Source organism: Candoia aspera, chromosome 4 (genome assembly GCF_035149785.1).
Source record: "Candoia aspera isolate rCanAsp1 chromosome 4, rCanAsp1.hap2, whole genome shotgun sequence".
NCBI classification, from domain to species: Eukaryota; Metazoa; Chordata; class Lepidosauria; order Squamata; family Boidae; genus Candoia; species Candoia aspera.
The window spans coordinates 38,680,706-38,698,937 of record NC_086156.1 but is presented as its reverse complement, the minus strand read 5'-3'; the positions used below and the strand labels follow the sequence as shown (position 1 = coordinate 38,698,937).

The 18,232-nt window shown below is 38.1% G+C and overlaps 1 protein-coding gene across 1 annotated transcript in view; it reads left to right on the top strand.

Annotated features, from left to right (window-relative positions):
• Positions 1 to 18,232, top strand: part of ZNF385D (zinc finger protein 385D) — a 197,270-nt gene that overhangs the window by 130,493 nt on the left and 48,545 nt on the right. The window contains exon 4 of the mRNA XM_063303891.1: positions 2,481 to 2,643. Within this exon, the coding sequence (XP_063159961.1) occupies positions 2,481 to 2,643 (163 nt within the window). The remainder of the gene's footprint in view (positions 1 to 2,480; positions 2,644 to 18,232) is intronic.

Here is an 18,232-nt window from a genome sequence, read left to right as displayed (position 1 = left end):
GAGTTGTAGTCCTAACCAGTTTTGAGGGCACCAAGTTGGGGTATAATATATTAGATCACTGAGTTCAAATGAATCATTAAGAAAACACACTCCCCTTGAAAATAGTACTCTCTAAGCATTTTTGAAGCTGGAAGGATTCACAATAAGCTTCAGTATCCACTTGATATGCCTGTTCCACTTCTGCCATTGATACTGCAGATTGATATGGGATCAAGGCTTAAGCAACATGATTAGTAACCCAAAGAAAAATTGGGATCAACCATGCATATGAATTCAGCAACCTCTAAAACCTGCACTGGGTGGATGGAATAAGTAACTCATTTTTCTCATCCTGCCCATCCAGTTTTGAAGAAGTTTGTGAGTGAAGGAAGGAATTGTGTTAGGCCTATGAGCATCCATGGGATAGGGGGCAGGGAGGAGGCAAGTTAAAAAAAAATGGGTAATGACATCATGATGGACAACCTGCAATGTACACATTTGCATTAGAAATTGGGATGTATCATCACCACCCATATGCCACTATTTTGACATAATCCTAGTTTTGTATGGATACCTATAATAGGCCAATATACACAAATACAAAAATCCAGTCAGTGATAGCATCCCTAGATTCCGTACTTTTGAATACAGATGCAAGCCATTTGCTTATTAATTTGGAAGAAAATAAAGTAAATGCAATTCTGCAACAACTCAGGAATACATATTGGGAAAATAGCTAAACCTAATCCCTAAATTCAGAATTTTTCCACTTCTTAAATGCAGAGCCCCATCAGGTCTCTGGTTTTGTTTCACAAAATTTAGCACAATATCAGGGATAATTTTTTAATGTAGATACTGCACATATAAAAATAATTTAATTGGGTTATACATTAAAAACATAAAAAATAAACTTGAAGTGGTTTATATGACTGAGATAATCTGACCTGGGTAACAGTCAGTGTTAGATCAGTGTAGAGAAGATAAGGTTGAATGAAGAATTACACAGTGCAAAAGGAAAGGCTTTATCCATTCCCAGAAGGCATTTTATCCAATAGAAGGCTTCTGCTGGCAATATTTGGTGATTCCCTCTTCTCTGAAGCCAGTTATATCCTACTTTATTCTGGAGAATCTGATTAAGCTATGAAGCAGCTTTCCAAGGGACACAAATGACTACTGGGGAATTGGGGATACACAATGGCCATTTCTACTTTCATTGTTGAGAGTATCTTCTACTGGTCTAAGCAAAGCTTGGATCCAGTCCAGTGACTGCAAATGTTGACTGACTGAACTAAAATTCCAACCAAGGCTCTGTTAGCATGCTAGTAATGAAATGAAGTGAATACGGATAGTTTCTTCATATGATAAATGTCATGGGATAGACTTACAGGTAGTTCTTGTTTAACGGTGCTAATTGGGAATGGAAACTCCATCATTAAGCAATGCGGTCATAAGTCCAAAAACCATGTGACCATGCCACTTAGCGATGGCAGTTCCAGTAGCCCCGGTTGCCATCATTAAACAAGGACCATGCAGGTTGTTAAGCAAGGACCTCATGTGACCATGATTTCTGACTCCCTGCTAGCTTCCTCATTGGCTTTACTTGTGGGAAGCTGGCAGGGAAGGTTGCAAATCACAATCATGTGACTGTGAGAAACTGCAATGGCCATAAGTACAAGGTCCAGTCATAACTACCACTCATTCAGCACTGTCATAAGTCTGAACAGTCGCTGAACAAGTGGTTGTTAAATGAGGACCACTTGTACAACATGACTCTTCTTATAAACAACAGGTATAGATTTGTTTTGTTCTTTTGAGTTTGTTTAATAGTATTAAATCTTCAGGAGGGAAAACTTACATATGATCACCTTATTTTTTTACTAGTGCCATTTGAAATGGCCATTTGTGTTCACTTTATTTTATTGTTAACACAAAAGTTCAACAAATTAGTCCAAGTAGTGCTTTAATTCCACCAAAAGTCTTGAATACAAAGAATTGTTCTACATTTCAGATCTATTGCAATGGAAAGGAAGAACGATAAGCTCTAATTTTGGACACTATAAAATGGCCTTTGGTTAAGCACTGGTTGTTGTTCCCATAAAAGAGATGAATGCAATTTCCCTCTTCTTGCTTGGTGTCTATGAAAAACATTTCCATGCCTGCAGTTGAAATTAAATCCTCTCTTAATGTATATTTATGTGGACGTAGCTTCAAAGAAAAATGAATTGTACTTTTCCCCAGAGTGGAAAAATTCCCAATTGCCAATATTTTAAAAAGGAATGTATTTTATGAGTTAAGAAAGCAAGACAGTCTACATGAAATCTATAATGCCCCTGTCTCACTGTTTCAAAAGGATCATTTTAGGGAGAAATCTTCGGTTTGGTCACTTCCTTGGTATGGCAAATGGTACCGTTATTGAAAGGTGGTCTGTATTTGTACTAATACAGAGAATGCCAGTTTAGAAATGAGCCTGATTGCATGGTTCATTTTGTTCTCCTTTGTAGAGCCAGGCTGCGGCCCACTACAAAGGCACTAAACATGCCAAGAAGCTCAAAGCACTGGAAGCCATGAAAAATAAGCAGAAATCTGTAACTACCAAGGACAGCGCAAAGACTACCTTCACTTCCATCACTACCAATACCATCAATGCCAACTCTGACAAAACAGGTTAAGCGATAATCTCTGTTGTGATTGATTTCTTTGATTCTTTTTCCCTTGTTGACCGCCATGTCCGTTGGGTTATGTGCTTGCCACGCTGATTCATGCTTGAGCCATCGTTCTGTGTAATATTGATTTCTTTCTTCTTCCCAGTATACTTACCAGGGGAAGGTAATCACAGCAAGTTGTGTAACTGATTTATCTCATGCCCAAAGAGTTTGTCATCATGTCAGGCATGAATGCATACATTTGAAGATGAGTAATATCTATTGCCAGCAAACAATTAAGCAGAAACTGCTCAGAGCGTTGTAGTCTAGGTCAGAACTGCCTCCCTCTCTGCAGTTATCTATGACTATTTTCACTACCAAAACACAGGGGGAAAAGCAACTAGTTTTGACCAGAAACCTCTTATAAAAGCATTTTGTCCAGTTTTTATTGTCACAGATTATTATTTCAAAAGGTATTGCATGATTTCAAATTGGATAATGGCCACATGACCCCCCCCCCTTTTATAAACAGGTAAGTGTGACCAAAATGCATTATTCTTATAATATTTCAGTAGTTTAGATTGAAAACAATATCTATGTTTAAAATTATAGATTGAGAACAGATTGTGTGAGTTTCTCTCTCCTTCTCCTAGTAATCAAAAACATTGCCAGCATCTGGTGAAGGTGATGGGATTTGAGTCACCTTGTATTTGAAATCTGTGCCACTACCCAGGAAACTTTAAAGGCAGACAATTCAGTATTTTACATAAAAGAACTGATCTTGTCCCTTTCTGTTCTACAGTGGTGTTTGTAATATGCAAGGTGCGTGCATAAAGATGGTCAGGGTGCACTTGTAAATGAGTGATATAAAACAAGTAAATGGTTTACTTGTTGCAGCATGGTCACTCAATTGAGAGCAGTCTCTGGACTGATGTTTACCACATTTTGATTGGCATCAATTTGGAGGACTGGTTCTGCCTTGGCTTATGGCCATCTGTTCTTTTAATTATTGCTCAGTATTAAGGAAACAGGGACTTCACGCTGCACTGAACTGGTTCTTGCCAGAGGCACTACCCCTAAGCTATATTGATATGGCTTTTCCCTCCAACCTATCACAAAAGGTTTGAATGGAGACAGTCTCCATTCTTTTTATTAATGCATATACAATAGATGAAGAATGCTTTACAGTTATCCTTATAGCAACTAAAGTTTGAAAGAGACAGTGGGGCAGGGGGCGGGGGAGAGAGAGAGAGAGATTTGCTTAGTGTATCTTTAACAGTGACTGGATTTGAATCTTGATTCTTGTGATTTTTTTAAAAAAAATATTGCCTCAGCTGGATCATATTCACTCAAAGTATTTTTAAGAACACTTTGTAGAACATACAGTTATAATTGCAGGTACTACAAAGTTGTGGAAGTTGGATAAAGGTTGTAATATGGAGCACATTACCCTGAAGAGAAGTCAAGTGAATCATAAGGCTAGACCAGTGTGTCCAGTTTACAGAAACCACTGTAAGATATTACATAACTTCTGTGCTGAGACCTCATGTGCAGCAATGAGTACTATTAACTTACAAACCTAGCTGTACAAAAGTATTCCCAACCTTCACTGAAACCTGGACACCAACATTTAAGATTAAGTGGCAATGTGATCTGAGGGGAGAGTTACATCTGTCCCCATTGTCATGGTCAGATCATGCCCTGGTGGCCCTGAGATTCTCTTATGCCACCCCCCTCCACAGGGAGGCATGGCCCATTCAATTGGCCTGCCCCGGCAACTGATGGACCTGGCAGGGTTCCAGAGGGAGCTGGGGGTTATCCCCAAGGTGCTGCTGCATGGTCCAGCAGAGGCCCTGGCTGCAGCCTGGAATAAAAAGGCAGCTGGGGCCTTGGACAGGATCACACCTGTGCGGCTTCTCTTGGCCCATCGAACCCGACACTCCCCATGGTTTACAGAGGAGCTGAGGGTCCTGAAGAGGGTTAAGAGATGCCTAGAGCACCACTGGAGGAAGACGAGGACCAAATCCAACCGAACACAAGCTAGAGCCATTATTAAAGCCTACATTGTGGCGATAAGAGCAGCAAAGCATTAATACTTCTCCACTCTTATTGAGTCCTCTCATTGCTGCCTGATAGTCCTTTTTAAAATTACTCAATCTCTTTTGGGGAACGTGGGCCCACTTCCCACCTACAGGGCCATGCAGGGGAATTCGCTGAGCATCTGCCGGACAAAATCACTCAGATCCACTACAAGTTAGACTCCAAACATGAGGCATGGTCTGGAGAGATACCAGGTGAATGTACTTACCCAGTTAATGGAACAGTTTGATCCTGTTGGACCTGAGGAAGTGGACAGGATCCTACGGACAGTAAATACCACCACATGTCATCTAGACCCATGCCCCTCTTGGCTGGTAAAAGCAGCTCAGGAGGTGACATGTGGTTGGGTCCAGGCAATGGTTAATACATTCTTGAGAGAGGGGGTGTTCCCGGCTGCCTTTAAAGAGGTGCTGGTGCACCCCCTCCTCAAGAAACAATCGCTGGACCCTACTGTTCTTGACAATTTTTGTCCAGTTTCCCACCTCCCCTTTTTGGGGAAAGTGGTTGAGAAAGTGGTAGCTTTATAGCTCCAGAGGGTCCTGAAGGAAACGGATTATCTAGATACCTTTCAGTCAGGTTTCAGGCCCAGTTATGGGACAGAAATGGCATTGGTCGCACTTATGGATTGTGGTGGGAGTGGGATGGTGGCAGTGCATCCATCCTTGCTCTTCTTGTCCTCTCAGCAGCTTTTGATACCATTGAACATGGTATCCTTTTGGGGTGGCTCAGGGAGTTGGGAGTGGGAGGCGTGGTTCTGCACTGGTTCACCTCCTTCCCCAGGGCCAGTCCCAATCAGTGATGATAGGGAGCGAGAGATCTGACCCTCAGCCCCTCATGTGTGGGGTACTGCAGGGTTTGGTTCTCTCTCTGCCTTTTCAACATCTACATGAAACCACTGGGTGAGGCCATCTATCACCACAGGGTGAGGTATCATCAATATGCTGATGATACCCAATTATACCATCCTGGGTGAAGTAAGTGATACTGTGACTGCCCTCTCTCGGTGCCTGGGGACTGTAGGAGTCTGGATGGGGAACAACAGGCTTCAGCTGAACCCTGGTAAGATGGAGTGGCTTGGGTTAATGGCTCTTCCATATCTGGGACAGACCTGGTGCGTAATCTGGGGGTCCTCCTGGACTCACAGCTCCTGCTCGAAGAGCAGGTGGGAGCCATGGCCAGGAGAGCCTTTGCGCAGCTTCGTGCTGTGCACCAGTTATGCCCTTTCTTGGATCAGGAGGACCTTTGAACAGTCACTCATGCCTTTGTTACCCAGAAGCTTCACCTGGTCCAGGATGCAGCTGCGTGGGCTGTTTCTGGGGCCCCTAGAAGGGCACAGGTAACACCATTGCTGCGTGAGCTGCATTGGGTATCAGTTTGCTTCTGGGTCCAATTCAAGGTGTTGGTTATCACCTTTAAAGCCCTACATGGCATGGGGCCAGGTTACCCGAGGGACCATCTCATCCCCATTATGTCAATCCCACCCGATCATGCAGAGAGGGCATGCTGCGGACCCCATTGGTAAGAGAATTTTGTCTGGTGGGGTCCAGGAAGCAGGCCTTCTCTGCAGGAGCCCCCACCCTGTGGAACACACTGCCCCCGGAGGTGAGGTTAGCCTCAATTTATCTGCACTTAATCCATTCTTATCCAGGCCATTACTGCCATCTGGTATGGGTTCAGATGTCATTCTTTCTTGAGAAGTTAAATGATTTCCACATATATAAAAGAGGGATACAATTATTATTATTATTATTATTATTATTATTATTATTCAGCATACATCAGGATGTACAGCTGAAATAATAATAATAATAAAACAAATTCAGTATTACTAAGAAATGATTGAAGGAGATGCAACAGCATTGCAACTGTTCCATATGTACACAAATGTGGAGAGAGAGAACCATATAGACACACACACACACACACACACACAAGTTGCTTTCCTGTAGAAATCCATGGCATTAGGATAGTCTCAAATAAAACTTCTTCATAATTGGATAGAACCACTTGAGGAGTTCCTGGAGGTTCGGAGGAGGACTGGATGGTTTTGAGATGTTTAAACAGACTGTGCACTGGTTTGGCCAGAACTAAAGATTATGTGGGAAAATGGGGGTTTCTCCCTGAGGGCGAGGATATTTGCTGCAAAATGTGGCAATGTTCAAAAACTACCCATCTTTTATAGTGCCCTTTGGGACCGACATGCACACAGAGTGACTTACTGGTTGGAAACACCTCTGCCATCAGTGTGGCCCAGCATTGGGCTAGAGTTGTATAAATTTTATATTTTTATTAAATGTTTTTAACTTTTTAACTTTTAATTAATACTCTCTCCCTTTCTATTTCCTGCACTTCTGTCATCAGTACTCATGACAACTTCTGACACGAAATGAGACGAGAGGATAGTTTGATTTAGAATAGTTGGATTAGAGAGCAAGGATAATATAACTCAATTGTCAGTAGTTAAGAATATTGTTTGCAAGTTGTATATCTCATTTAATATAGTAATTGAATATAGTACATTTAAAGTAATTTAATATAGCATTTTAAAAAATGCATATGTTTTATCTGATGACTGTTTAAATCAGAAACCATATTCAGTAATTCAACTGTAAACTTTGATGATACCATAATGGGTCATATGACAATTTGGGCAGCTGTGTGACCTATGTTCATACCAGGTCATCAGGGCATATAAGCAAAATTTTAACCTGGTTGTGACTTATTGCAGAGCTTTCAAAGGCAACTATTAAGTCATTTCATGGAACACCAAAATGAATTGTTCTGATGATCTGGATGATATCTCTAGTGGACAGAACTATATACATCAAATTTAGCTTTCCTGTGCCTCCTTCTTTACTGTTCAGATTTCATACAAATATAGAAATAGGAGTGACATCACTATAGTGTATATTGATTGCCCCCTACCCTTATTCCAATAGAAAATTAGGGACCCCAATTGGAGAGATGGGTAGAATTCTATAAGTTCTCTTAAATCTAATTCATTTTTACCATGAAGTTTAGGGGAAGGTTATAATATGTTCCATGGAAGAAGGATAACTTAGAGATTGAATCAGCCTTTCTGCTCATCTTGACTCATTATCAACAATGCATACACTTATGTAACACTAATTTGTATTTATGCTCTCATCCTAAGAAGGTGAAGTATACAAGTTCTTTTAAAATCAGCACCCTTAGAGTCAGAGGTTCTGACCTACTACAGCCATAATGGATTTTTATTAATAGAAAGCTTTTAATGAAGTATCTATATATGTATTCTATGCTAAATATATACCACAACCCTTAGTAAACACAGTATCAGGATATGAATAGATACTTTGGTTAATATAGCCAAGAAATAAAATAATTACGTCAGAGACTAAACATTATTCTTTAGTTCAAAATTACTATATAGAAGGATATAAAGTAGTCAATTGTATTTTGAAAAAGTATTGACTATTATAATAGTGATATAAAGTAAAATCCTGACTATTTTCACTAATACACAGATATAAACCTGGATATAGATTAAAAGCCTTATTGTTAGATAATGCCTGATTTTTATACTTAAATAAATTAGTACAAATTATTATTTTTAATCACTTTTACAACGTATTTTTATTGGTATTTGGAACAATGGGCCTTTTACATACCATCCACTGTGGCTGTTAATATTACTAAATGTCGTCTTATTGCTAAAGCACACAAGGTTGCAGCTTTTCATTATCATTATTATTGATGTTTATTTATTTATTATGGCAAATTTAAAAATAAATAATTCCTAACTGGAGGAAGGCAATTGATTATTTCCCTAGGAAACCAGTGCCCTTTTCCCTGAGGAACTAGACATGTTAAAGAAGTCATAATTTAGTGTGAGAAGAAACTTCTCAGATGTATGGGATTTTGCACCCAGCAGTATCTCCAGTTAAAAGTTCTGTATATATGGGTATCTGTGGTGGGGACTAAAATAACATGTGTATCTTAATGCAAATGTCTCAGCTTTCATACTTGTGTCAATGTCATGCACAAGTACTATTTTACACAATTACATCATGGCACTAGTGTCATCCTCCTCACATCATTATGAACATTGCTGATTGTAGATGCCAGCATTTATGAACTTAATCATGCATTCTGAGACAGAAGAACCAGGTCCATCAATGAACTTGGAGTCATTGTTCTGAATAGGAAAATATATTTTATGTACTGAATCATTTTTTGTCAGCTGTTTCTTATTCTCTACATGCTGTTGTAAAGGTTCTTTTTGTTTGAATTGCTTCTAAATGACTTCAAAGTCTAGCAGAACAGAATTATTAAGAATTTAGAAAATATCAGTGATCAAAAGCATGTAGATTATTGTGGAAGCTACCTTACTAAGGGATATGCATTTTCTTTAGAACCATGTGCTTGTTTCTTTTTGTTTCTTTGAAATAAGTATTTCATTTTATTTTTAATAGCTTTATAAAAGCATTTTCAAAAGATTAGTATGTGGAATAAAGTAAGCTGGGAGAAAAGCATATTACCATCAGTTCACTATATCATGTACAAATCATGATTAAATAATGGAAAATATATCAGCAACAACATGTTGGTCAAGATTTCAGTTGAACAACTCCCAATAATGTTGTTGGAAAATCTTCACCGCCCACTAGCAAAGAATATGGGAAGGATGACTCAACTAAAGCAGGAAGGGAAAGGGACATTTGTTTTCTGTAGTTCTTTGGCAGAATATGATTCCAGCAATGAATCCTAGACAAATCAGAGGCATCTGGAACAATATCAGAGCACAAGCTGAATCATGAAATCCACCTCTGCTAGAGGTCATTAATGAAAGTATTGTAAGAAGTGAGACTCTTAAATCCAAAATCCTTCATATATTATTCACCTATGTTTCATGCATTAAATTTTGTATTTAGTAGAAATTTTAGTACTAATTTTTGAATTTAGTAGAACAAAGTAAACTCTTTAACTAGTGGACCAAGAACTACATGCAAAAGGAAGCACAATCAGGTGCAACACCCAAGAGCTTCAATTTTAAGTAATGGAAGGATGTTCTTCCCTCCAAAACCAAAAACAAACCCTGGTTTCTTTTCACCCTCCCAAAATTCACAATCTCTTAGAATTATTGAACTCCCAACACTAATGAAATATTCAAAATTGTGGCCAGAAGGCACATAACACCAGGAAGGGAACATTTAAAAGGGTTTGTGGGGAGAGGGTATGGCTCAGGGTGAAAGAAGGGGCTCTAACAGGAAGGGCACAGGATGAAACTTGTGGGGCCCCCTCAACCGCTGTTCAGGAGAAAGTATGACCCAGAATTTTGCATGTCTCTGGATGACTAGCCTAATGAATCCTTCCAAGAGATCAGCATGGGAAATCAATGGGAATTATTATTTCTCTGTCAAAGATCCACAATTCACTTTTTTAAACATTCAGAAAAAACTCCTAATAATTTAAAACATCATCTGACTCTATCAGGGTTAAGCTTTTGTTAAAGTAGGAGGTAGCTATTTTTTCCAGTAGTGATTTCCCTCTGCTCCTCCCCACACATGAAGAAATCAAATGGTTGGTTGAAACATTGCAGAAGAAACATTGCAAAAGATATCTTGTAAGATATCTATCTGGTGGGGGCATGGTAGCCCACAATCTCTATTAATCGCCTGGCTAGTAGGGCTGTCCAAGCATTGCAATCTTTAGGCTCCAACTGGAAACAAGCAGCAAGGTTAGGAACAGCTTAGCACTGCAGTGCAGAATTGCCTCAAGAATTCCCCTGCAGGAAAGGTGGCAGAGCTGTGATTTTTGCCAATTTTCACTTTGCCCCCCAAAAGCCTATGCCTCCAAATGTGCTTTGGAGCATTAAGAAACCCTCCAGACTACTTATATGAAGAGGCACTGAGAACTGAATAGGAAAGGAGGAATTAGAGAAATTTGCCAACTTGCTCCTTGTGTTGGCTGGAATCTGGTTCCCGATCTGACCCATTATCTTCAGTTCTCTGTTCTTCTGTATTTGCTTTTCCTTTTTTCATATATATCGTAGAGATCTGTTGATGAGGGATTTACATATAAAACATGGACATGTGGCTGATTTAGATTTCCATATTGCAATCTGTGCTTTAGGATTTGTTCCATGCAGCATTACCTTGGGGGAGATAATTATGGATTGTTTGACTATAATCCCTATAACCAAAACCTGTCTCCTAATTGTGTATACTGTTGACTTAGAGTGTTTATATGTTTATTCTTTCATGTCACTGAAGGAATTTATGATGCAGGGAATATAATTATTTCATTATAGATCATTATCATCTGATAAAGGTTCCTCTATCTGAACATTTCTGGATATTTTCATTCCTTTGCTTCTTTTTTGTTGTTCTCTATTTCTTTAATTCTTTGAAGAAATCCAACTAGATTGAAGTTATACTAACATTCCTGGAAGTACATTGCTATTGTGTGGACATATGTAGTGTCACATTGTTAAAAGCACTTCATGTAATTATAACTTTACTTGTAAAATGAAATCATGCCAAAGTTGATCACTTCTAAATTCAGTCGATACCTTTTTCATGATTCCATTATTAAATTTGCTTCCCAAAAAAAGGACCCTTGGGTCATATTGCAAACAGCTTTTTCATTGGAAGGAAAATGAAATTGCAGGGCAGAACAATTGCTATATCCATAAGCCTAGCAGCTTTCTGAAGCTAGTGTGTGATATGGCTTGGTTTCTGGACAATTCTGTGATTCTGGGAAGTGAACAATAGGTTCTGAAGCCATGCCAGTGCCTAATTCACCCATGGAATTCACACTTACTCTTCAGAGCCAGAGGAATACTGTTGGTGCAACATTTATCCTAATGGAGATAATGAAAATTTTAGACATTCTAAATGTATAATTGTGTTTGTGGACTCCCCCCACCACCACCTTTTAATATATATTTTTTATTAAGAATTTTGATTATAACAGTAAAATCTAATACAAACTAAATTTAAAGAAAGAAAAGAGAATAGAGAGAAGGAGTAAAAAGTGCAAGGAAAAAGAAGGAAAAAGGAAAGAGAAGAAAAAGAAAAGTAAGAATATAATAAAGAAAAAAGAAATATATAAAGAAGTGATTTTCGACCTTCATCACAACAAGTATAGGCAAATTTAGTGACTCTTCACCCCCTCTAAGAGTACAAACATTTATCTCTTCATCCCATACCCCATCTCTTATCTATAAACAAATCCATAAAATGTCACCTTTTCAGTCCTGGTATCAGCAGAAAGTCCATAAAGGGTTGCCAGAAGTAACAACTTATCTTGTTTTAACCTTGATCAAATAAACCAACTTAATATTCCTTCCTTTTACTTCTAACAGTCTTAATCTTTAGTTTGTTCAGATATTGTCATAGGATTTGATATCATTTCATTTCTTCTTGGCCCATCATACAGAGTTCTTCAAGGCTTTAACAAGCTTCTTTTGTAAATCCACTGAGAAAAAATTATCCAGGTCACTCTCTTGGTTTGTCATTTGTATTTCCTTTTTAAATTTTAAAGCCTCAGCCAGTTTCTTTTGTGGATCCAGTGAAACATCCTTTTCTAAGTCAGTATCTTGGCCTGTCAGTTATAAATCCACTTTTGATACCATCTCTATCTTGTCAGATAAAATTTGTTCTACATCTGACATTTCTTGAGTAACATCTTTTGGACATAATCTAACCATATAAGCAGACATCATTACTGATATTGTCATTATTGTGGCTCTATTTTCTGATTCCATTCTTCAAAAGTGTATTTCAGTACTTTTATCATTATAATGTTTTGCATCATTTTACACGCTTGTATATCTTTCCTCTATCTAAAATCTTTAGTCCCCTGTAGTGTCCAATTTTTGAAATCATGAAATTGCTTATCTTTGTTATGTCTTTAAAACCAAAACAGGGTCTATTTCCCATGAGAAACGGTTTGTTCTTTATACTGAATTCAAAAATCTTATTGTAAAAGTTTCAATATTCCAATTTTATCTGGACCCTTAGTCCATTTATAACTTTCTAAGATCAAAATCTTATTTAGCTTTTTGCTGTTTATTTCAGATCCTTTGTATCCTTAAGCTTATGATTAAAATTTTCATTTGTTCAGGATTAAAGGCAAACTCACCTGGCATTTTCAAACTTGTCATTCCAAACATCTCTAATAGCTTAGAAGTAGCTAATGAGCAATTTACGAAAGTGATTAGAAAGTGATGTTTGCAAACTTAGTGTCCTTTAAAAGTTTCTGCCATGGTTGCAAGCAAGATGGTTAATCCCGTCATCTCCCAATGCTCAAACCCACAGAAAACCAGTGTCCTGCCATCTCCTCATAAGGAACAGCCTTCCAGAGCACATGTGGGCGATCTCCCAACCTCTCTTTATCCAGAGAGGTTCCAAGGAATCGGTCTACTCACTGGTTCCTTGGTCTTTGCTGCAGTCATCAGCTCCACTTTTGCAGAGCCATCTTCAGTTTTCCCTACCTCCCCTGGAAGCCTTCTGTCACCTGCTTGTGGCCTTCCCTCTCCATGGCTATGTATGCTGCTTCTCATAGCTTTGTGGTAAAAATTGGATTCTTTCTTTGAGCCTTTAAAAACAAATCTGCCAGGCCTTTCTATGTAGTTCACTTAGTTCTGAGGTAGGATTTTGTATGGAGATAAAGAATTTGCCTTATGGAATGAAATATAAAAAGAAACAAAATCAACCCAAATCTATTCACTGGATGAAGACATCTTCACTGAAAGTTATGCACTGTAATCTACCATGCTGGTCCAGCACCAGTTGGTAGATAGATGTTATTTGACTTCCTAGTAAAGGGCTGAGAGAGAGCGACTGGCCTAAAGTCACTTCATCAGGTTCCATGCCTAAAGAAGGACTAGAACCTGGGTCTCCCCACTCTTAGTCTAGCCTCTTAACCACATCTTCACACTAGTGCTCATATATATTTTTGTCATCTTTCTGTTCATTGGTTTATATATTTCTCAATGCAAAAGGGGCATCACATTTTAAATGAGAAAGAACTAAGCATTTAGGCAAGATTTAATATATTTGAATATATATACATTTGAAAGCAATGCTTCTGTTTCCATTTGTCTTCTCTTGAGTGTCCCCTGTTCAGCCAGAAAACAAATAGTGGATAATTCCATCCAGAGTGTTTATGAATGCTTTCAACAGACCCTTCCAAAATTATGTTAGTCAGTTGATAGATGTGATGGATTTCAGCAGTGCCACTGGTTCTCAGGAAGGAGGGAACACATTCCAAGGAGGTGGAGGAGATAACAGGAGGCACAGTCTGAGAGGTAATGGTGGGACAACGAAGAGGTTTAGGATAGCCCTGCCCTAGAGTCTCCCAGGTTATTTTCCCTGAGGTTAGGTAGAGAAGCTTTAGCCTGGCAAGATTCTATCTATACAGTGTGAGCAAACAAAGAACTGGAGTTTGAATGGGCTGACTCTTTGTTGTTCTTGGGCTGGGCCTGACAATAGCTTACTTGTACTGCAAGGATTTCCTAACTTCTGCATACAAGTTAATCTGATTCAAAGTTCTTTCACTGATAAATGATAGCAATCAACTAGGCATGGATTATGCTAATTGCTAAATCTCAGGGGCAAAATGAACTGACGGAGTTGGTTTATGCATGTATATGAATGTCAATTTTTTATACCAGTTTGCATCAGTGTAAATTATCTTTTATTTCATTACTTTCCTTTGCAGTTTGTCTGTTCATCAGTGTGCCATAAATTTGGATGTCATGCAAGCCAATTGAGAGATGAAAGAAATCATTGAAACAGGGACTTTTTTGATAGTTATCCAGCCAGAATCACAGTTTCTGATGCTGCTTTTAATTTTATATATTGGATAAAAATGCAATATCTATACTAGATTCTTAATCAAGAGAAAATGTATCTTTAGAATCACAATCAATCATAATATCTGAAGAACGCCCCCAAACTATATGCACTTCCTTACTTCTCCTGCCCTCTCTCTTTTCCCACATGACTTACAGTATATCTTATAAGCCTGGTCTGAAAATACATTCCTACTCAAACAACTGTTCCATGGTAAATTATCTTCTGATGAGCAAAATGTTGATATGTTTGTTGTTATGCCTGAGGCTGCTGATGGGAAAAGAATGAAAGACACTGAGAGTTGTAACTGAAATAAAAGCTGAGATTGGGAAATGTTCGGGAGAATCGTAGTGTTTGTGCAGAACATGGAAATAGCACTTTAAAATAAATTAAGATTTGGGCAGAAAGAAAGAAATTGTCTGTGCCAGCAGATCACACACATACCCTCTTCCCCTCTCTTCAACATTATTTCCTACATTCCCACACAAAGCTTTTCTCTTAAACCTTTAATTGGCCAATGATTCTGAGCAGATGGTGAACAGACTGAAATGGCAGGTAGTACCAATTTGGCAGGTCCCCTTCTTCAATGGAGTGCAGGTGATACCGGCATTTGTAGCAGCTGTTCCTATAAAATAGTAGATTGGAGAAGAACAATAGAAAGGAGCTTAGCCATGGAAAGAAATCAAACTATAAGACGGTGAGGGAGAAGGACTTTTTAAAATATATGGACAATGCTAATATTCCTTCTCAGCAACCATTTGTGGCTCTTCTGGGTGTTACACTCAAAATATAGCCACCTGTTTCATTTATTCGTGTCCTTCTAAGACATCTAGCAAGTAACATCAAAATACATTTTTGAAAAACAACAACACTAATCTCAACATGGAAGAAGTCATGTTGCATTATGGATTCAATACAGATTGAAATTAGTTCAATTATTTATTATACTTCTAATCCTCTCAATTGGTGAGGTTCTTTGGGCATATTATAAACATATATAACTATTCAAAGTTCTAATTTGCAAAACCACAGCAGAACAAAAAAATTATAAATTATAATTTAATTATAAATAAGTGAACAGCAGAGGAAAGAGCTAAAATATATTAAAATCTCTTCTAATATAGAGCAGGAATTTAAACTCAGTCTGGGTACCAAATTATGGGAATGGTTCATGCAAAATGTATTTCTCTGCCTGCTGCAAAAATATATTAACATGAATGCTGAGCAAGCCTACTTCAGGAGGTCATTCCATTACCAGGTTCCTACAAATGAGAAGGTCCTCTCTTGCAGCCAGCAGTCTTTCTTAATTTTACTGAAGAACGTGAAAGAGAGATTCTGAAGGTGAATGAAGACCCTGGGTGTGCCTGTATGGGAAGAGGCTTCTCTGATGTACTCTAAACGTATACCAAGTTTTTCGGGCTTTAAAAAGCCAGCATCAAAAGCTTGAATTGAGCCCAGAAACAGATGGACAACCAGTGCTGCTGACAAAGCACTCATGTTTCCAAGATTAACTTGGCTCAATAATTTTAGTTGTACCTACATTCAGCTTTTTCTGGATACAACCCAACAAGAAGGAAGTAGAACAGCTTTTTTGAGAGACTGGTGGAAAGAAGCCTTTAGCCATATAATTTTATTATTTTAAGAATGAAATAGATATTGTACTTATTTTCTTCCTTGTTAAAATTAATTATGCCATGAAACATGAAATAACCTGACATAGTAGTATTTCTATGCTATTTACAAATAATTTTTTTAAAAAAGGCCCTGGAGAGCAGAATTCAGTATGTACTTTTTTGGAATTAAATCCTGTCCGAGTGAATGTCTATTCAGAAGAAAGGCCTACTGGATTCACTGGAACTTACTGCCAAGGAAGTATGCAAAAGACTGATACCTTTGAAGTTTACAGTATATATTACCATTACTTGTCATTGGGGTTGGAAGAAATAAAGATTGTAAGAACGAGCTTAGAACCTAGTTTCTCTCTTCATGTAATAGAATTCACAACTGAAATACTAATACTAATACTATTACTAATAATAACAATAATAACAACAACAAAAACAACATAGTTTTCTTTATACCTTTAACTTTATTAAACCAAAAGTTAATTTTACTAAACCGACAGCCAATAAAAATGTAATTTCTGGAAAGGACAGTAACATAGATTTTTAAGAATTTGTAATATGTTATTATGTCATCTATATACAAAAGTATACAAACATTCACATCCTAGCCATCATACTTCTAGCATTGCTACCAAAGCACTTATTTTATGTTTATCCCTAAATCCAATTGCTTTTTAATATGTTAGTTTTTTTCTTGTAATTTGTTTGCAGTTGCATTTATTCTGACTTATTTTAATTTCTTTTCTTTCAGTCTTTCTTTCAGCATTAGTCATATAACTTATCTTATACAATTGTATGACATTCTGGTTGGTCACAATAACAAAGAAACAATAAGCAATAAAATTGAACGAAATTAGTTTCTCCATAAATAAAAAATCAATAGCAATCAGACTGAGCAAATTAAGACACAATTTGGGAATTGTGTTCCAATGTTCTAATACTTGGAAAGAGCAAGAAAAAGAGCAAGAAACAAATGGCTTTTGCACATCCTCTTAGATCTGGCAGGGTGGGCATGCTCCAGGTCCCCTCGGTGAAGCAGTGTGGCCTGGTGGGGCTCAAAAGCATGCTTTCTCTCATGGGGCTTGCCTTGTGGAACAGCTTTTCCCCAGAGATACGGATGGCCCTGACCCTGTTAGCCTTCAGGAAAGTGGGAAGACATGGCTTTGCCTCCAGGGCCAGGATGTTGATAGATTGGCATGGAGTGGTTGCTGGATGGATGCAAGTTTTATCAGGGCCTTAACACTGTTTATTGTTTTGAGTTCTTGCTTTATTGTATTATGTTTTTATTATGTTTGCCACCCAGAGTTCCTTCTGGTAGATGGGTGACTGTATAAATTTGTTTAATAAATATAAATTAGTAAATATATTTAATAATATTATTTTACTTTTTAATAATATTATTTTCTTATATTTTATTATTATTATACCCATGTTATATCTTGTTGTGTGAGGTGCACTGGCTTCCAGTTTTTTCCCAGGTACAAATCAAGGTACTGGTTGTCACCTTGGGGCCAGGTTATTTGTGGGACCAACTCTCCTTGAAGGTATCTATCTGCCTGTTCCACCAAATCAGGTAGCTTAGGCATGTGCCAGGTCCCCTCCCTTAAATGTTGCCATCTGATGGGACCTAGGAAGCATACCTTTTCTGCAGCAGCCCTTGCCTTGTGGAACACTCTTCCCCTTGAGATCCAGCAGGCCCCCACCCTCTTAATCTTCCAGAAGGCTGTAAGGAGCTGACTCTTCCCCCAAGTGCTGGGATAGGTTAAGTTGGAGCCTGGAGGTGGTGGTGCTGGCTACATTGGAGGAGATTGGTTCTAGTGCCACAGTTTTGCTTTTATTACTTTTTGTTTTTAGGACGTTTTATTCTGTACAGTGTTGTGAGCTGCCCAGAGTTATGTCTCTTAAGATGGGCAGCCGATAGATAGATAGATAGATAGATAGATAGATAGATAGATAGATAGATAGATAGATAGATAGATTTGGAATCAGTACTGCCTTCTGTTCTCTGATTTCTCTTAAACTTCTGGGAAATTTACCCACATGA